Raw genomic sequence first — 21,844 nt, 5'->3', positions numbered from 1 at the left:
CTTGGAGGAGAGTATTTGAAGTCCAGAAGGTATCCCTGAGATATTATCTCTAGCGCCCAGGGATCCTGAACATCTCTTGCCCAAGCCTGGGCGAAGAGAGAAAATCTGCCCCCCACTAGATCCGATCCCGGATCGGGGGCCCTCAATTCATGCTGTTTAAGGGGCAGCAGCAGGTTTCCTAGTCTGCTTGCCCTTGTTCCAGGACTGGTTAGGTTTCCAGCCTTGTCTGTAGCGAGCAACAGCTCCTTCCTGTTTTGGTGCAGAGGAAGTTGATGCTGCTCCTGCTTTGAAATTACGAAAGGAACGAAAATTAGACTGTCTAGTCTTGGCTTTGGCTTTGTCCTGAGGCAGGGCATGGCCTTTACCTCCTGTAATGTCAGCGATAATCTCTTTCAACCCGGGCCCGAATAAGGTCTGCCCTTTGAAAGGTATATTAAGCAATTTAGACTTAGAAGTAACATCAGCTGACCAGGATTTTAGCCACAGCGCCCTGCGTGCCTGAATGGCGAATCCTGAATTCTTCGCCGTAAGTTTAGTAAGATGTACTACGGCCTCCGAAATGAATGAATTAGATAGTTTAAGGACTCTAAGCCTGTCCGTAATGTCGTCCAGAGTAGCTGAACCAATGTTCTCTTCCAGAGACTCAATCCAGAATGCCGCTGCAGCCGTGATCGGCGCAATGCATGCAAGGGGTTGCAATATAAAACCTTGTTGAACAAACATTTTCTTAAGGTAACCCTCTAACTTTTTATCCATTGGATCTGAAAAAGCACAGCTATCCTCCACCGGGATAGTGGTACGCTTAGCTAAGGTAGAAACTGCTCCCTCCACCTTAGGGACCGTTTGCCATAAGTCCCTTGTGGTGGCGTCTATTGGAAACATTTTTCTAAATATCGGAGGGGGTGAGAACGGCACCCCGGGTCTATCCCACTCCTTAGTAACAATTTCAGTAAGTCTCTTAGGTATAGGAAAAACCTCAGTACTCGTCGGTACCGCAAAATATTTATCCAACCTACACATTTTCTCTGGTATTGCAACTGTGTTACAATCATTCAGAGCCGCTAGCACCTCCCCTAGTAATACACGGAGGTTTTCCAGTTTAAATTTAAAATTTGAAATATCTGAATCCAGTCTGTTTGGATCAGAACCGTCACCCACAGAATGAAGTTCTCCGTCCTCATGTTCTGCCACCTGTGACGCAGTGTCTGACATGGCCCTAATATTATCAGCGCACTCTGTTCTCACCCCAGAGTGATCACGCTTACCTCTTAGTTCTGGTAATTTAGTCAAAACCTCAGTCATAACAGTAGCCATATCCTGTAATGTGATTTGTAATGGCCGCCCAGATGTACTCGGCGCTACAATATCACGCACCTCCCTCTGAGCGGGAGATGTAGGTACTGACACGTGAGGCGAGTTAGTCGGCATAACTCTCCCCTCGTTGTTTGGTGAAATTTGTTCAATTTGTACAGATTGACATTTATTTAAAGTAGCATCAATACAGTTAGTACATAAATTTCTATTGGGCTCCACTTTGGCATTGCAACAAATGACACAGGTATCATCCTCTGAATCAGACATGTTTAACACACTAGCAAATAAACTTGCAACTTGGAAATACAATTCAATTAGAATAATATTAAAACGTACTGTGCCTTTAAGAAGCACAGAAGATCTATGACAGTTGAAAATTAATAAATTGAAACAGTTATAGCCTCAATCCTTGTAAACAACACAACTTTAGCAAAGGTTTAATCCCATTAGCAAAGATAACAAATTCTGAAAGCAGGAAACAAATTACAGAATAAACGTTTTTTATCTCAGTCAAACTATAATTCTCACAGCTCTGCTGAGAGAAATTACCTCCCTCAAAATAAGTTTTGAAGACCCCTGAGCTCTGTAGAGATGAACCGGATCATGCAGGGAATACAATGAGTTGCTGACTGAAATATTTGATGCATAGAAAAAGCGCCAAAAAACGGCCCCTCCCCCTCACACACAGCAGTGAGGGAGAACAGAAACTGTCAGAAAAACAGATTAAGCAACTGCCAAGTGGAAAAATAGTGCCCAAACATTTATTCACACAGTACCTCGGCAAATGAAAACGATTTTACATTCCAGCAAAAATGTTAAACATAATCTCTAGTTATTAAACAGCTTTATGTATTTCTTACAGTGTAATTCTAGTGAAGTACCATTCCCCAGAATACTGAAGTGTAAAGTATACATACATGACATTATATCGGTATGGCAGGATTTTCTCATCAATTCCATTGTCAGAAAATAAAAACTGCTACATACCTCTATGCAGATTCATCTGCCCGCTGTCCCCTGATCTGAAGTTTACCTCACTCCTCAGATGGCCGAGAACAGCAATATGATCTTAACTACTCCGGCTAAAATCATAGCAAAACTCTGGTAGATTCTTCTTCAAACTCTGCCAGAGAGGTAATAACACACTCCGGTGCTATTTTAAAATAACAAACTTTTGATTGAAGATATAAAACTAAGTATAATCACCATAGTCCTCTCACACATCCTATCTAGTCGTTGGGTGCAAGAGAATGACTGGGAGTGACATAGAGGGGAGGAGCTATATGCAGCTCTGCTTGGTTAATCCTCTTGCACTTCCTGTTGGAGAGGAGTAATATCCCAGAAGTAATGATGACCCGTGGACTGATCACACTTAACAGAAGAAAGATGATAACACAAAGGTATAGAGGTGCCTGAGGTTTAACTTAAAAACTGTCTTAAATTAAAAAAAGGGTGGGGTCGTGGACTCTCCATGCCATTAAAGAAAGAAATTTATCAGGTAAGCATACATTTTGTTTTCTTTCCTATGGCATAGAGAGTCTACAACTTCATTCCAATTACTAGTGGGAATCAATACCCAAGCTAGCACAGAATGAAAAGGTAGGGAGAATAGACATGCAGACCTAAACAGAAGGCACCACCGCTTGAAGAACTTTTCTCCCAAAAGAAGCCTCAGCCGAGGTAAAAGTATCAAATTTGTAGAATTTTGAAAAAAGTATGCAGAGGACCATGTTGCCGCCTTGCAAATTTGCTCCACAGAAGCTTCATTTTTAAATGCCCAGGAAGAGAAAACAGCCCTAGTGGAATGAGACTTAATTCTCTCAGGAGGCTGCTGTCCAGCTGTCTCATAAGCTAACCAGCTGTCTCATAAGTTAACAATTCTCAATCAGAGTGAAAGGGTAGTAGAAGTGGCCTTCTGACCCCTACGCTTAACAGAGAAAACCACAAACAGGGCAGAAGACTGCCGAAAATCTTAGTTGCTTGAAGGTAAAATTTTAGAGCACGCACAACATCCAGGTTATTCAAAAGACAATCCTTATGGGAAGAGGGATTGGGACAAAAGAAAGGAACAACAATTTCCTGATTAATATTTCGATCCAACACTACCTTAGGGAGAAAGCCCAACTTAGTACGAAGGACAGGCTTATCTGCATGAAAAATAAGGTAAGGGGAATTACACTGCAGAGCCGAGAGTTCAGAAATTCTGCAAGCGGTAGAAATAGCAAGAAGAAACAAAACCTTCCAAGATAACAATTTAATATAAAAAGAATGCATCGGCTCAAACGCAGCTTGCTGCAAAACGTTAAGAACAAGTTTAAGGCTCCAAGGAGGAGAAGCAGGTTTAAACACAGGCCTGATTCTGACCAGGTCCTGAACAAAAGCTTGGACATCTGGCAAATCTGCCTGACATTTGTGCAAAATAATAGACAGCGCAGAAATCTGACCCTTCAGAGTACTGATTGACAAACCTTTCTCTAGGCCATCCTGAAGAAAATATAAAATGTGGGGAATTCTCTATCAACTCCAGGAGAAACCCTTAGATTTGCACCAATAATAAGGTATTTATGCCATACCTTATGATAAATCTTGCGAGTAACCAGTTTACGAGCCTGAAGCATGGTATCAATGACTGCCTCAGAAAAACCACATCCAGTCAAAACTAGGCATTCAATCTCCAAGCAGACAGCTTCAGAGAATCAGACATCAGACCAATTCCCTCCATGCATTGAGCCACTGATGGACGAATAGCAGACTGAAGAGACAGGCACAAAGTAAGAAGTTTGGATTTTCTGACATCCGGCAGACAAATCTTCATGGACAGGGAATTTGATTCTCCCTAAGAAAAACACCATTGTAGCTGGAACAAGGGAACTCTTTTCCAGATTCACTTTCCATCCATGGGAACATAGAAAAGACAACAACAACTCTGTATGAGATTTGCTAGTTGAAAAGATGACGTCTGAACCAAGATGTCATCTAGGTAAAGCGCTACCACAATTCCCTGAGACCTGACCACTGCCAAAAGAGCCCCCAGAACCTTTGTGAATATTCTAGGAGCTGTGGCAAGGCCAAACGGAAGTGCAACAAATTGGAAGTGCTTGTCCAGAAAAGCGAAACTCAGGAACTGGTGATGATCCCTGTGAACGGGAACATGAAGACACACGTCCTTCAGGTCTATGGTCGTCATGAACTGACCCTCTTGGACCAAGGGAAGAATGGAACAAATGGTTTCCATCTTGAAGGACGGAACCCTGAGAAATTTGTTGAGACATTTTAGGTCTAAAATGGGACAGAACGTTCCCTCCTTTTTGGGAACCACCGATAAATTTGAATAGAATCCTTGACACTGTTCCCTTACAGGAAATGGAACAATCACTCCCTGGGAGGATAAGTCCTATACACAGTTTAAGAAGGCCTCTCTTTTTACCTGGTCTGCAGATAATCTTGAGAGAATGAATCCTATTATGTAACCCTATGATACTATGTCCACAGCCCAAGGATTTGGGACATCACGTATCCAAGCTAGTCGAAAAAAAGAAAGCCTGCCCCTCCCCCCCCCCCCCACTTGATTCAACACTGGACCAAGGGCGGACCTTTCATGCTGATTTAGCATCAGATGAAGGCTGGACTGCTCCGGCTTGGAAGAGGAAGAGGGAGACTTCTGTCCTTTTAAGTTAGGAAAGGAACGAAAATTAGAACTTTGGCGACCCTTAGGTCTATTCTTCTTGTCCTGAGGTAGGAAAGACCCCTTTCCATCTGTAATCTTAGAAATTATCTCCGCCAGACCAGAACTAAAAAGAGTCTTACCCTTATAAGGTAAAGATAGTAGCTTGGACTTGGAAGTTACATCAGCCGATCAAGAATTTAGCCACAGAGCCCTGCAAACTAGAACAGCGAAGCTAGACATCTTGGCTCCCAGTCTAATGACTTGCATGTTGGCATCAGAAATAAAAGAATTGGCCAGTTTAAGAGCCATTATCCTATATTGGATCTCCTCTATATAAGTCTCTTCTAAAATCAGCTCAGACAAGGCATTACACCAATAAGATGCTGCACCTGCAACCGTAGCAATACTTGCAGCAGGTTGCCACTGTAATCCCTGATAAATGTACATCTTTTTTAAGTAAGCTTCTTATCCATGGGATCCTTGAAAGAACAGCTATCCTCTATAGGAATCGTAGTTCTTTTGGCTAGAGTAGAGATAGCTCCTTCCACCTTAGGCACAGTGCGCCACAAATCCTGAATGGAGTCAGCAACAGGAAACATCTTTTTAAAAACTGGAGAAGGGGAAAAGGGAATCCCTGGCTTATCCCATTCCTGTGCTATAATTTCCAACATACGGTCTGGAACTGAAATACTTCCACAGAAGGAGGAACATCATAATATTTATTACGTTTACTAGATTTTTTTTTAGGGTTGACAGCGATAGAAGGGTCGGAGTCGTCCAAAGTAGCTAGGACCTCCTTTAGAAGTAAACGGAGGTGTTCAAGTTTAAATATGAAATTAACTTTTTCAGAATCAGTCGAATTTTCCCTTACAATGTCAGAATCTGAGATTTCACCCTCAGAAGCTACTGAGGAATCCTCCTCATCAGACATATGGGAGAGGTCAACTATTGCAGAAGAAGATGGGTCAGACACCTTACTAGCATAAATAGGATTTTATTTCCTATTACTCTTACCCGCAACAGGGAAAGCAGATAAAGCTGCAGGCACCGCAGAATTTATCTGTGCTGCAAAATCTCCTGGCAAATAAATTCCTCCAGGAGGCCGAGAGGAACCGCAGGGCACTGTATGCGAGACCATTAAGGCTTGGGACGTTTGAGGAGAAAGCTGTGGCATATCCTGAACAGCATTATCCTGAGAGACAATAGGCTCAGAAGGGAGTAAACTTATCTTTAAATTTTAGAGTCTTAGCTAAACATGAGGAACAATATTGCATAGGTAAAACAATTTGGGCCTCTAAACATAATAAGCATTTATCAAAAGAAACAGACTCCTGTTCTGTGTCCATAGCTAAAATAGTACCCAATAATAAAAAAGGAATAATAAATAACCTGATAAAAGTAACCATGTCACATTAAGGAGAGTAAGCCTTCAGAGCGGTATAACGCAAAGTATAAAAAATGTTGGGAAAATAAAAGATTGCACCTCTAAACCTCAGTCTGACTGAGGTATCCTAACGTAACCGGTCCAGAAGCTGCAACTAATACAAGAGGATGCAGGACTCTCCAGCAGGTCAGAAAAAAGATATCGCCACAGAAGAAGACTCAATGAAAATGACGCAGCTCCGCATTACAAACGGAAGAGCTAGTAGTCATGTGAGCAGCAGCAAAAGAAACGGAGCCACAGGCTAAAGGCGCGCGTTTCTATCAGATAAATTCTGAAGTGAAAAGTTTAAGGAAATCTATATGTTACCATAACATCTTTATTTCCCATATTGTAAATAAAAAACTCCAAAATGTGCCTTCAGCCATCTCTGATAAGGTAAACAATTAACCCCTTAGTCTCTCACACATACATAGAACCTGCAAGCTGCCCCAGATTTACCCTTAATAAAGGATCAAATATGTCCCATATGAGATCCAGTGAAGCGATAAACCTCTTAAAAAGCAAGTCTTCAGTACCTAAAAGACAAAAGCACTTACCTGAAGATCCAGCTGTCAGGCAGAAAGACAGCTAACAAGGTGTGAAAGAACACTTACTCTCTATCAGGAACCTGTAGAAAAAGAGAGGAGAGAGTAACCAACTCTGGCTTTCTAGAACAGGAGTAGCAATAATGTTAGAAGTAAAGCAAAGACAGCCTCGCCGCCTTCTAACTGCTAAAAGCCACCACTACTCTTACTAAAGAGATTTACATGGACAAAGCTAGACCCCAATCCTTGCTTGCAGGGAAAAGTACCCATTAAAGGATTAAATCTTCTCAGACCGAGGGCGTGTCTGAACCACGACTGGGAATGGTCGCATTCTCCAGGGCACCGGGTGAATCTCATCTAATACGCCGGTTAAACGAGAACAACCACAGCAAAATACTTTAATCTGTCCCAAGAAGTATCACATCATATAATGGTGCCAAATATATAGCAATACAGGCTGTATTTGTGAAACCGGAGCTTGGAATCAGATATTAAAGGCCTGGCGCAGCGGCACTCAACAGGCGGCGCTTCCCCCTCAGCTGGCCGAGGTACCTGCCTTAACAGAACACACTGATCCATCTCAGCAATCCTTACAAACTAAACGTTTAGCTTAAAGAATACTGACTACATATCATAGAAGATATCGATCTAAACCAATTGGAAGACATGACGATGATGGCTTTGTCAGACCCAAGTGGCGTCACTAACTAGTAAGTACTGGCAAAAGCTAGAGATATTTTTTCAGCACCTTATGGATAAAACACCGATGGATTACCCAATGGCTTGACTTACAACCAACAATGCAAAAGTGAATACCTTCAGTGGAACTCTGGAAGCGATTCCACCTATATCAGGCACCAAGCAAAAAGGATGCAAACCTACAAAAAAAACTGCTTCCATAAAGATCAGACCGTAACATAGCCCAGAGCAAACAGAGCCATCACACAACACACTACTAGAGGCTATTATAAAGGCAGACTCATCTACTTTGAAGCCACCAAATTATGGCCCCTAAAGAGCACGGAATAGTCTACTGAAGGAGAGAGGATCTTCGATAACTATTACCCCAGTAGGGGGTTGGTAGGGGACCCTCGGGACACTAAATCCGCATACCAGAATCTCCCTCCATCTACAACACTACATAACAGGGCTCAAAACAAGTAGATAATTTTTATAAGTTATATGTTACACAACGACATCCAAAATACATCAAAGTGGATCCACCTTGAGTACCTAAAAAGTGATGGCACATACTTGCTATGTGACTCAAACGCTACCATAAAAAACGTTTCTCTTTTAAAGCCAAAAGCATGAAGATTAGGAACTGATCATATTCCAGCGCCACAGCCAGTTATAACCTTAAAAGTTTAGTTCTTAAACACGTTGACAGAATGTTATTCTGTTTTTTTACGTTGAATGTTTTTTCTATCATTGGCTTAATAACCCATGTGTGTATTTTTTTTCAATAGCAGTATAACATTGAACCATACATGACATTGTCAGATTCCACATTAACATAGGATTTAACTAGAACAAAAATATAAGCTTTACAGAGGTGCACCAATGTAATACCTATAGAATACCTACTGATATGCTATATTTCACCCATGTTTACATCCCAGTGTTTCGTGAGGGGGTTTGTGGGGGCTCCTGGGGAAACAACTTATACAATAAATGCAGATTAAGAACTATAGGGACAAATGTACTAATGTTTCTAGCTACAATACTGAAATAATAGTGATATTACTCTTCAAGGTCAGCGGCCGGGACTGAAGGGAGGATAACCATACCGTTAAGTACACTATTGTATGTTGCCCAAATGTATATATTTCTCCATAACATAATTACTTAAATGCAAGTAATCTTAATGTGGAACACAAAAAAATTATGCACAGAACGATACCACATGGTAATTTAGATAAGTTTGAAAGGTTCATGTTAAGCCAGCCTCTTATGCTTTTAATATAGAATACAATTCTGATATTTAGCATTATGTATTTAATCTAGGTCTTTCCTTAATAACATGTGGCTTAAGAAATGTTATATAAATGTACTCATGTTAAAAGTAAGTTTTATTGCGCTGTATAATCTTAATGTGTTTGGTTTTGACATTAGCATCAAAATATATATCTACCTATATCACTTTAAAATGGATACATTACCAGATGCTGTTTTCTAGAGCTTCAGTTAAAATGTACCCTTGGACTTTGACAAGAACACCTTTAAATGGTCCGAGAGTGACCTACTATATTGATGCGGGGGAAAATAAAATGTTGACTATGACTTGATTTATCTTTTCTCACTCATATATGATGTGAATATCCAATACATTGTATATTTTTCTTTTCTTTTATTTATTATCAGATCTCCATCTCCTCTGGTTTTTGATGTCCTCAATAAAAATAAAAAATAAATAAAAATCTTCTCAGACACTAATCTTCACCATCCTCCTGATCAAAGAGGAAAAGAATGACTGGGGGTTATGGGTAAGAGAAGTGACACTTAACAGCTCTGCTAGGGTGCTCTTTGCCTCCTCCTGCTGGCCAGGAGGTGAATATCCCACTAGTAATTGGAATGAAGTCGCAGACTCTCCATGCCATAGGAGAGAAATATAGTAATGCGAACTGTAAATATTATAACAAGCAGGATTTTGGCTTCTACTGTATACTTGATATGTCCCTTAAAAGTCGAATGTTAATATTGTTTAACTGAGCTGTTAAATATGCATAAATATGGAACAAAAAACATGGATATAAAAAAAAACAAAAAAGTTTTAAGCAATTTGATTAATACTTTACCCGAGCTTCTTATTGGCTCCCAACATGTTGAGACCAATGGCATTTCCTCTTATAGATTTTAAGTGTAAGGCTCTGGTCTTTCTTTCATATGTTTTAAGGGGTTCAAGACATCTGATTGGTCCAGATCTAATCTGCTTGGGCTGCACAAGAAAAAAAAAATGTTATGCCTACCTGATGAATTCGCATCTTTCGGAATAATGATGGTCCACAGTCCTCCATAACATATTAAATATATTTCCCGCCATTAGAAGGAGGTCAAGAACCCATATCCAAGCTTAAAATCCCTCCCACCTCCCCATCTCTCTCAGTTTAACATATAGCAGAGTAAAGACTAGGAAACATAGGTAGGAAAGACAAAATTTTGTTTTCTTTCTTAAAATGATGGTGGTCCACAATCTTCCAAAACATATGGGATTAATATCCAAGCTGATGGTCTGTTACGGAAAGGATGAGACAATTTTTTTCTGGCAGTTCTTAATTAGCCGACACTGCGGCCTGAAAGACTATCCTGCCAAAAGCTATTTGCGAAAAAGTAAAAAACTTTCAAGTGATAAAATCTGAAAAAAATAAGCAGAGAAGACGTTGCATATTTGCAAATCAGCTCCAAAGAAGCAGAATTTCTATTTAAAAAAAACAAAAAAAAACTTGATATTGCAACTGCTCTTAAGAAGAGCTATAATACGGTTAGGAGGCGACTTTCCCAAATTTAATAAAGCCTTGTGACTCACTTTTTTAGCTAAGAGGCCCATGCTACCTTAGTAGCTTTCTGCCCTTTATGAGTCCCAGAGTAGAGAAAAACTAGAAGTTTGTCTGGAATCTTTAGTAGCATGGATATAGAGCATCAAAGCATTGAAATACCTCAAGAAAATGTAATAGTCGTAAACTTAGAGTTAGCAGGATCTGAACACAAAGAAGGAACAACCATTTTTTTATTGGTATTTTCCTTAAAAATTACCATAGGAGGAAAATCGTATTTAGGACAGTATAGCCTTCTCCTTGTGAATAATTAGAAATGGAGAATCACAAGACAAGGTTAACAACTCAAAAACTCTCCTTGCTGAAGAGATTGCTAATAGTAAGAGTACTTTCCAAGATAAAAGTAAACATCAATGGACTGCATTGGTTGCAACAAACAATGTTGAATGCAGAGAAAATTCAATTCAGATTCCAGAGTAGAGAAATAGTATTCACAAGTGGCCTAATTCTAACTAATACCTGGAAAAAAATTTGAACCTCAAGAAGTTTAGCCAGCTTCCTATAAACAAGAACAGACAAAGCAGAAATGCTACATTTTAGGAATTAGCGGACAAACACTTGTCAAAGACATCCTGTGAAAAACTGAAGGAGTCTAGGAATCCTAAAGTAATACCAAGAAAAACATCTGGAATAACAATTTTATAAATGCCTTCCAAATGCAGTGATACATCTGCAAAACCTCTATGTCATAAAACTAGGCGTTAAAGTTCCGCGACATCAAATGTAGACTTAAGAGATCCTGATGAAAAAAGGACATTGAGACAACAGAGGAAGAGCCATGGAACGCAAGAACCATCTGCACTATATCCGCATACCAAATCTTGCGGAGTCAGGCTGGAGCAATTAATATTACTGACGTTGACTCCTGTATGGTTCAAGTATGATTTTTGGAAAAGGGTATGCTAGATGAAAGTCCCATGGACACACCAAGGCATCTATTAGGAGAGTCTCTGGATCCTTGGATCTCGCACACTAGCTTGGAAGCTTGCGTTTTAAATGAGAGGTCATCAGATCTATGTCCTGTAAGTCCATTACGAATTTTGAGCGATCGAAAATGTCCTAAATGTCCTGTTTCAAGCGCTGTCCAATAATTGAGTGTGTTTTTCTCCCCCAGAACAATATTTTTGTGGAATACCTTAAAGCTGCTATATTCTATTGTTTATATTTGATAGCACTATCAAATATGAATGATAAAGTAAGAAAGAAGGAAAAGAAAAAGCGCTAAAAGGGTCCCAGAAAGATCAAAGGATATAAAATCCGCTTGTAATATACCTTGGCCAGGTATAGAGTGTTGGACTCAAAACAAGGCTGTAGTCAATTTGTTGAGGACAGTAAATTATTGACTACAGCCTTGTTTTGAGTCCAACACTCTATACCTGGCCAAGTTATATTACAAGCTGATTTTATATCCATTGATAGAGCAGGCAATTTTAAGCAACTTTATAATTTACTCCTATTATCAATTTTTTTTCTCTCTCATGCTATCTTTATTTGGAAAGCAAAAATATAAAGCTTAGGAGATGGCCCATTTTAGGTTCAGAACCCTGGATAGCTTTGCTTATTGGTGGCTACATTTAGCCACCAATCAGCAAGCGCTACCCCGGTGCTGAATAAAAAATGGGATGGCTCCTAAGCTGTACATTCCTACTTTTCAATCAAAAATAGCACGAGAACGAAGACAAATTTATAATAGGAGTAAATTAGAAAGTTGCTTAAAATTGCATGCTCTATCTGAATCAAGAAAAAAAATGGGTTTAGTATGCACTTAAGCAGCCCCTAGCCCCTCCTGTATGGGTACTCACCCCCTTCATGGGACTGGTAGGCACTGGAAATAAGGTTAGAATCTGTCCGAAAATGTTGTAGTAAAAATCCAGTTGCTGAGGCCCCACATTGATAGAGAAAAAGTTCGGGAACACAAGGGGGCAGAACAATCACTGAGAGAAAAGCCGGTGTTCACATATAGTAAAAAACGTAATTTATGCTTACCAGATAAAATCCTTTCCTTCCGGATAGGGAGAGTCCACGGCTTCATTCCTTACTGTTGGGAAATACAACACCTAGCCACCAGAAGAAGGCAAAGACACCCCAGCCAAAGGCTTAAATATCCCTCCCCCTTCCCCATTACCCGAGTCATTCTGCCGAGTGAACAAGGAAAAGTAGGAGAAACAGAGTATAAATAGGGCCAGAAGATTAAAATAAATAATAGGGGACCGCCCATAGACGAGAAAAAACGAGCGGGGCCGTGGACTAGGGAGAGTCCACGGCTTCATTCCTTACTTTTGGGAAAACTATACCCAAGCTCTAGAGGACACTGAATGAATAATGGAAGGGAACAAAAAGGAAGAGGTGAACCCTATTCGGAAGGGCAACACAGCCTGTAAAACTTTTCGCCCGAAAGCTGCTTCAGCCAAAGCAAAAACATCAAAAAAATTTGAAAAAGTATGTAAGGAGGACCAGGTAGCCGCCGTACAAAACTGATCCATAGAGGCCTCGTTCGTAAAGGCCTAAGAGGAAGCCACTGCTCTAGTGGAATGAGTCGTTATCCTCTCAGGAGGACAATGTCCCGCTGTTTCGTAAGCTAAGCGGAAGAAACTCCTTAACCAAAATGATAGGGAAGTCGAAGTAGCCTTCTGACCCCAATGCTTCCCCGAATAGAGAACAAACAAAGAGGAAGATTGTCTAAACTCCTCAGTAGCCTGAAGATAGAATTTCAAGGCGCAAACAACATCCAAATTGGGAAGTAAGCGTTCCTTCGATGAAGAAAGATTAGGACAAAAGGAAGGAACCACAATCTTCAGATTGATGTTGCGATCTGACACAACCTTAGGAAGAAAACCTAATTTAGTATGTAAAACTGCCTTATCTGCATGAAAAATCAGATAAGGGGGCTCAAATTGCAAAGCAGAGATCTCAAAAACTCTGCGCGCAGAGGCAATAGCCAATAAAAATAGAACCTTCCAAGATAACAATTTAATGTCAGCGGAATGCAGAGGCTCAAACGGAACCTGTTGCAAAACCCGAAGAACAAGATTTAGGCTCCGAGGAGGAGCCCCAGATCTAAACACAGGTCTGATACTAAATCAGAGCCTTAACAAAGGATTGCACACCTGGAAGCTCAGCCAGTATAATGTGCAATAAAACCGTCAGGGCCGAAATCTGTCCCCTCAGGGAACTAGCAGAAAGGCCCTTCTCCAGCCCATCCTGGAGAAAAGATAAGATCCTGGCAACCTAAACTCTGTGCCAGGAAAAACCACGCTCTTCACGCCAGAATAAGTAGGTCCTCCAAACCTTGGACCTTGTATCAGCAGGTCTCTGCGACAAGGTAACTTTCACAGAGGAGATGAGGACATCCCCACTAGTTTCGGAAACCACGTCCTTTGCCGCCACGATCGAGCAATCAGGATTACTGATACCCGATCCTGCTTGATGCGAGCCACCACCCGAGGAAGAAGCGGTAATGGAGGAAAACATATATGAGTTTGAACCTCCAGGGCACTGCTAGTGCATCTATTAGATCCGCTTGGGGACCCCTCAACCTCGACTCGTACCTGGGTAGCTTGGTATTGAGACAGGATGCCATGAGATCTATCTTCAGCGTCCCCCACTTGCTGCATATCTCTGCAAACACCTCAGGATGGAGAGACCATTCCCCTGGATGGAAGGATTGCCTGCTGGGAAAATCCACCTCCGCCTCCCAGTTGTCCACACCCGGAATGTAGATCACTGACAGCAAAATCTGAGATACTTTCTTCATCACCAAGGAACTTCTCGTTCCCACTGATGGTTGATGTAAGCCACCGAGGTTATATTGTCCGATTGGAATCTGATAAACTGGGATGAACCCAGAAGTGGACAAGCCTTCAAGGCCTCGAAGATTGCCTGTAGTTCCAAAATATTGATCGGGAGGGAGGACTCCTCCTGAGTTCTCAACCCCTGTGCCTTCCTGGCACCCCAAACCTTCCCCATCTGAGTAGGGTTGCATCCGTAGTCACAATCTCCCAGGATGGTCTTAAGAAGCATGTCCTTCGGGACAGATGATCTGGTCAGAGCCACCAAGAGAGCAATTCTCTCGACTGGCTGTTTAATACAATCTGTTGTGACAGATCTTAATGATCGCCGTTCCACTGCCTCAGCATTCACAGTTGTCAAGGTCTGAGACGGAACCTGGCAAAAGGAATGATGTCCATGCAGGACACCATGAGACCAATCACCTTCATACACTGAGCCACAGAGGGACTCAAGGAGGTTCGGAGGGCAAGACATGCCGAAGTTAGCGTGCAACGTTTTTGGTCTGTTAGAAATATCCTCATAGATATGGAGTCTATTATAGTACCCAGGAATTCCACCCTGGTACTTGGGATAAGAGAACTCTTTTCCAAGTTTATCTTCCAACCATGTGATCTAAGAAGACTGAGAAGGGATTCTGAGAATTCTTCCGCAAGACGAAAGGATCGTGCTTGCACCAGAATATCGTCCAAGTATGGTGCTACCGCAATACCCCGAGTTCTGGCAATGGCTAGAAGAGCCCCCAGAACCTTTGTAAAGATTCTTGGTGCAGTAGCTATGGCCAACCGGAAGGGCAAGGAACTGGAAGTGCTAGTCCAGGAATGCAAACCTCAGGAACTGAAAGTGTTCCCTGTGGATTGGAACATGAAGGTAAGCGTCCTTCAGATCTATAGTGGTCATAAACTGGCCTACCTGAATTAAAGGAAGGATGATCCTTATCGTCTCCATCTTGAAGGAAGGGACACTGAGAAATTGCCACTTTAGGTCCAGAATTCGGCGGAAAGTTCCGTCCTTCTTTGGGAGCACGAAAAGGTTTGAATAAAACCCCAAACCTCTTTCTTTGATAGGCACCGGGACAACAACTCCTGAGGAGGATAGATCCCGAATGCGCCCTAGAAAGGCATCCCTCTGTTCTGGTAGACAGATTTGAGAGAAGAAATCTGCCCCTTGGCGAATGAGATTTGAAGCCTATCTTGTATCCCTGATATACCACCTCCAGGACCCACGGATCATGTACGTCCTTGAACCAGGCATCTTGACAAAGAGACAGTCTGCCCCCTACACAATCCAATCCCGGATCGGGGGCCGCCCCTTCATGCTGATTTGTTTTTGGCAGGCTTATTATTCTGCTTTGATTTATTCCAGGACTGAGCCGGCTTCCAAGTACTCTTGGGTTGCTCGGGCTTGGAGGAGGATTATTGTCGTTGGGATTTGTCAGAACGAAAGGAACAAATATCTTGCGGTAGGAAGGCACCCTTGCCTCCGGTAACTGTAGAAATAATGGAGTCCAGGCCTGGACTGAATAAAATCTTTCCCTTGAAGGGAAGAGAAAGGAGTCTGGACTTATTAGTCATATCCGCAGACTGGATGGAGGATTAGATGTGCTATGGGGAACTGCATGTGGAGTGGATAATGTGAAGGATAGTAGTCTCACGGGACACACGTTTTTTATTATAGAAAACTGCACCTTTATACTCCCAATGGCTGGGGCACTAACCACCTCCTAGACCCAAAGTGTTAACAGAGGAAATGCTCTCCTCAGGTTCAAGTCTCAGCTGGAATGGAGGAAATGAACATAGACCACACCTGGTCACATGGAGTGCAAGACAGTACTTTCCCATTTATTACAAGTACAGCAAGTAATAGGAGCTGTGCAACACTTTAAAAAACGAAAGTGAAAACTATTTGTTCCAGCCAAAAACACACAGTCTATCAGCCCAGGAAAAAAAATCACACAAAGCAGCATGTAAATAATATATACACTGATTAATTAACCCAAACTGTTTAATAAACCCACCTCAGAGGATATTAACCCTGGATCCTATCAAGGTATAAAGGAGCCACACTGTGACCCTGTTATAGTGTTTTATGTGTAAAAATTGAAACGATCTTACCTCCAGGATCCATGCTGTGGAAGAGAACACAGCCTCTCAAGTGTTACAGTCTTATAGCAGCGCTACTGACATGGACTTGAGTGAGAGAAAGCAGGCAGTGAAACTCGTCAACACTGATTGCTTAGGAGCTGTTAGCAGTAGTCTGGATGGTTTCGCAGAAAAACTTTCCCTGCATCTTAAAACTGTAACTTTCATCAATACTCTCACTGAGAGGTTGACATGACTGCTTAAAACTCCAGTCCTATCTCGAAGAGCAGATACCCTTTTTCAGGACTCTCCGAACCTTCTGACACTTCTCTGCCACCTCCTAACGTGAGGAAAGGAAAGAATGACTGGGGTAGTAATGAGGAAGCGGGAGGGATATTTAAGCTTTTGGCTGTGGTGTCTTTGCCCCCTCCTGGTGACCAGGTGTTGTATTTCCCAACATTAAGGAATGAAGCTGTGGACTCTCCCTATCTTAGGAAGGAAATACTTTTGGTTAATTTTTAATAAATAATTGTACACCAAGCATAGCAACTCCTTGATGATGCCAAAATTTTGGCCCCCAGCCCAACCAGAGCCTCCTCTATAAAACAGCAAATTGCACTAAGCTAATGCTGGTCTTCTTAAAGGGCCATAATTTTACCTAAATAATAAAAGTGCCCCTAGAGTTGCCAGAGTGCTGTAAAGGGTCAGAGGCTTCCTTGAAAATGTTCCTAATAATTATAAAACCGTTAGGGACCTGATTGGGAGAAAAAACAGAATTTATGCTTACCTGATAAATTACTTTCTCCAACGGTGTGTCCGGTCCACGGCGTCATCCTTACTTGTGGGATATTCTCTTCCCCAACAGGAAATGGCAAAGAGCCCAGCAAAGCTGGTCACATGATCCCTCCTAGGCTCCGCCTTCCCCAGTCATTCGACCGACGTAAAGGAGGAATATGCATAGGAGAAATCATATGATACCGTGGTGACTGTAGTTAGAGAAAATAATTCATCAGACCTGATTAAAAAACCAGGGCGGGCCGTGGACCGGACACACCGTTGGAGAAAGTAATTTATCAGGTAAGCATAAATTCTGTTTTCTCCAACATAGGTGTGTCCGGTCCACGGCGTCATCCTTACTTGTGGGAACCAATACCAAAGCTTTAGGACACGGATGATGGGAGGGAGCAAATCAGGTCACCTAGATGGAAGGCACCACGGCTTGCAAAACCTTTCTCCCAAAAACAGCCTCCGAAGAAGCAAAAGTATCAAATTTGTAAAATTTGGTAAAAGTGTGCAGTGAAGACCAAGTCGCTGCCCTACATATCTGATCAACAGAAGCCTCGTTCTTGAAGGCCCATGTGGAAGCCACAGCCCTAGTGGAGTGAGCTGTGATTCTTTCAGGAGGCTGCCGTCCGGCAGTCTCATAAGCCAATCGGATGATGCTTTTAAGCCAAAAAGAGAGAGAGGTAGAAGTTGCTTTTTGACCTCTCCTTTTACCAGAATAAACAACAAACAAGGAAGATGTTTGTCTGAAATCCTTTGTAGCCTCTAAATAGAATTTTAGAGCACGAACTACATCCAAATTGTGCAACAAACGTTCCTTCTTTGAAACTGGATTCGGACACAAAGAAGGCACAACTATCTCCTGGTTAATATTTTTGTTAGAAACAACTTTCGGAAGAAAACCAGGTTTAGTACGTAAAACCACCTTATCTGCATGGAAAACCAGATAAGGAGGAGAACACTGCAGAGCAGATAACTCTGAAACTCTTCTAGCAGAAGAAATTGCAACCAAAAACAAAACTTTCCAAGATAATAACTTAATATCTACGGAATGTAAGGGTTCAAACGGAACCCCTTGAAGAACTGAAAGAACTAAATTGAGACTCCAAGGAGGAGTCAAAGGTTTGTAAACAGGCTTGATTCTAACCAGAGCCTGAACAAAAGCTTGAACATCTGGCACAGCCGCCAGCTTTTTGTGAAGTAAAACAGATAAAGCAGAAATCTGTCCCTTCAAAGAACTTGCAGATAATCCTTTCTCCAAACCCTCTTGTAGAAAGGATAGAATCTTAGGAATTTTTATCTTGTTCCATGGGAATCCTTTAGATTCGCACCAACAGATATATTTTTTCCATACTTTATGGTAAATTTTTCTAGTTACAGGCTTTCTAGCCTGAATAAGAGTATCAATGACAGAATCTGAGAACCCACGCTTTGATAAAATCAAGCGTTCAATCTCCAAGCAGTCAGTTGGAGTGAGGCCAGATTCGGATGTTCGAACGGACCTTGAACAAGAAGGTCCCGTCTCAAAGGTAGCTTCCATGGTGGAGCCGATGACATATTCACCAGGTCTGCATACCAAGTTCTGCGTGGCCACGCAGGAGCTATCAAGATCACCGAAGCCCTCTCCTGATTGATCCTGGCTACCAGCCTGGGAATGAGAGGAAACGGTGGGAATACATAAGCTAGGTTGAAGGTCCAGGGCGCTACTAGTGCATCTACTAGAGTCGCCTTGGGATCCCTGGATCTGGACCCGTAGCAAGGAACCTTGAAGTTCTGACGAGACGCCATCAGATCCATGTCTGGAATGCCCCATAATTGAGTTATGTGGGCAAAGATTTCCGGATGGAGTTCCCACTCCCCCGGATGAAATGTCTGACGACTCAGAAAATCCGCTTCCCAATTTTCCACTCCTGGGATGTGGATTGCAGACAAGTGGCAGGAGTGAAGCTCCGCCCATTGAATTACTTTGGTCACTTCTTGTTCCCCCCTGATGGTTGATATATGCAACAGTCGTCATGTTGTCTGATTGAAACCTTATGAATTTGGCCTTTGCTAGTTGAGGCCAAGCCTTGAGAGCATTGAATATCGCTCTCAGTTCCAGAATGTTTATCGGGAGAAGAGATTCTTCCCGAGACCATAGACCCTGAGCTTTCAGGGGTTTCCAGACCGTGCCCCAGCCCACCAGACTGGCGTCGGTCGTGACAATGACCCACTCTGGTCTGCGGAAGCTCATCCCTTGAGACAGGTTGTCCAGGGTCAGCCACCAACGGAGTGAATCTCTGGTCCTCTGATCTACTTGGATCGTCGGGGACAAGTCTGTATAATCCCCATTCCACTGTCTGAGCATGCACAGTTGTAATGGTCTTAGATGAATTCGCGCAAAAGGAACTATGTCCATTGCCGCAACCATCAAACCTATTACTTCCATGCACTGCGCTATGGAAGGAAGAAGAACAGAATGAAGTACTTGACAAGAGCTTAGAAGTTTTGATTTTCTGGCCTCTGTCAGAAAAATCTTCATTTCTAAGGAGTCTATTATTGTTCCCAAGAAGGGAACTCTTGTTGACGGGAATAGAGAACTTTTTTCTACGTTCACTTTCCACCCGTGAGATCTGAGAAAGGCTAGGACAATGTCCGTATGAGCCTTTGCTTGTGGCAGAGACGACGCTTGAATCAGTATGTCGTCCAAGTAAGGTACTACTGCAATGCCCCTTGGCCTTAGAAGGCTAGAAGGGACCCTAGTACCTTTGTGAAAATTCTTGGAGCAGTGGCTAATCCGAATGGAAGTGCCACAAACTGGTAATGCTTGTCCAGAAAGGCGAACCTTAGGAACCGATGATGTTCCTTGTGGATAGGAATATGTAGATACGCATCCTTTAAATCCACCGTGGTCATGAATTGACCTTCCTGGATGGTAGGAAGAATTGTCCGAATGGTTTCCATTTTGAACGATGGAACCCTGAGAAATTTGTTTAGGATCTTGAGATCCAAAATTGGCCTGAATGTTCCCTCTTTTTTGGGAACTATGAACAGATTGGAGTAAAACCCCATCCCTTGTTCTCCTAATGGAACAGGATGAATCACTCCCATTTTTAACAGGTCTTCTACACAATGTAAGAATGCCTGTCTTTTTATTTGGTCTGAAGACAATTGAGACCTGTGGAACCTTCCCCTTGGGGGTAGTTCCTTGAATTCCAGGAGATAACCTTGAGAAACTATTTCTAGCGCCCAAGGATCCTGAACATCTCTTGCCCAAGCCTGAGCGAAGAGAGAGAGTCTGCCCCCCACCAGATCCGGTCCCGGATCGGGGGCCAACATCTCATGCTGTTTTAGTAGCGGTAGCAGGCTTCTTGGCCTGCTTACCTTTGTTCCAGCCTTGCATCGGTCTCCAGGCTGGCTTGGTTTGAGAAGAATTACCCTCTTGCTTAGAGGATGTAGAATTTGAGGCTGGTCCGTTTCTGCGAAAGGGACGAAAATTTGTTTTATTTTTAGCCTTAAAAGACCTATCCTGAGGAAGGGCGTGGCCCTTTCCCCCAGTGATGTCTGAAATAATCTCTTTCAAGTCAGGGCCAAACAGCGTTTTCCCCTTGAAAGGGATGTTAAGCAATTTGTTCTTGGAGGACACATCCGCTGACCAAGACTTTAGCCAAAGCGCTCTGCGCGCCACAATAGCAAAACCTGAATTTTTCGCCGCTAATCTAGCTAATTGCAAAGTGGCGTCTAAGGTAAAAGAGTTAGCCAATTTAAGTGCTTGAACTCTGTCCATAACCTCCTCATAAAAAGATGCTTTATTGAGCGACTTTTCTAGTTCTTCGAACCAGAAACACGCTGCTGTAGTGACAGGAACAATGCATGAAATTGGTTGTAGAAGGTAACCTTGCTGAACAAACATCTTTTTAAGCAAAACCCTCAAATTTTTTATCCATAGGATCTTTGAAAGCACAACTATCTTCTATAGGGATAGTGGTGCGTTTGTTTAGAGTAGAAACCGCCCCCTCGACCTTGGGGACTGTCTGCCATAAGTCCTTCCTGGGGTCGACCATAGGAAATAATTTCTTAAATATAGGGGGAGGGACAAAAGGTATGCCGGGCCTTTCCCATTCTTTATTTACAATGTCCGCCACCCGCTTGGGTATAGGAAAAGCTTCGGGGGGCACCGGGACCTCTAGGAACTTGTCCATCTTACATAATTTCTCTGGAATGACCAAATTGTCACAATCATCCAGAGTAGATAACACCTCCTTAAGCAGAGCGCGGAGATGTTCCAATTTAAATTTGAATGTAATAACGTCAGGTTCAGCTTGTTGAGAAATTTTTCCTGAATCTGAAATTTCTCCCTCAGACAAAACCTCCCTGGCCCCTTTAGACTGGTGTAAGGGCATGTCAGAACCATTATCATCAGCATCCTCATGCTCTTCAGTATCTAAAACAGAGCAGTCGCGCTTTCGCTGATAAGTGGGCATTTTGGCTAAAATGTTTTTAATAGAATTATCCATTACAGCCGTTAATTGTTGCATAGTAAGGAGGATTGGCGCACTAGATGAACTAGGGACCTCCTGAGTGGGCAAGACTGGTGTAGACATAGAAGGAGATGATGCAGTACCATGCTTACTCCCCTCACTTAAGGAATCATTTTGGGCAACATTATTATCAGTGGCATCATTGTCCCTACTTTGTTTGTCACATTCATC

The 21,844-nt window shown here is 42.3% G+C and overlaps 1 protein-coding gene across 3 annotated transcripts in view; it reads right to left on the bottom strand.

Annotated features, from left to right (window-relative positions):
- SENP6 (SUMO specific peptidase 6) overlaps window positions 1-21,844 on the bottom strand; it is a 611,027-nt gene that overhangs the window by 455,381 nt on the left and 133,802 nt on the right. For 2 of the 3 annotated variants that reach the window (XM_053710452.1, XM_053710454.1), the window contains exon 4: window positions 9,748-9,887. The exons of the other annotated variant lie outside the window; for it this stretch is intronic. In XM_053710452.1, the coding sequence (XP_053566427.1) occupies window positions 9,748-9,887 (140 nt within the window). The remainder of the gene's footprint in view (window positions 1-9,747; window positions 9,888-21,844) is intronic. 3 annotated transcript variants of the gene reach the window in all.

Source organism: Bombina bombina, chromosome 4 (genome assembly GCF_027579735.1).
Source record: "Bombina bombina isolate aBomBom1 chromosome 4, aBomBom1.pri, whole genome shotgun sequence".
NCBI lineage: Eukaryota > Metazoa > Chordata > Amphibia > Anura > Bombinatoridae > Bombina > Bombina bombina.
The sequence above is the reverse complement of the archived record's forward strand: the minus strand, read 5'-3'. Positions and strand labels throughout refer to the sequence as shown.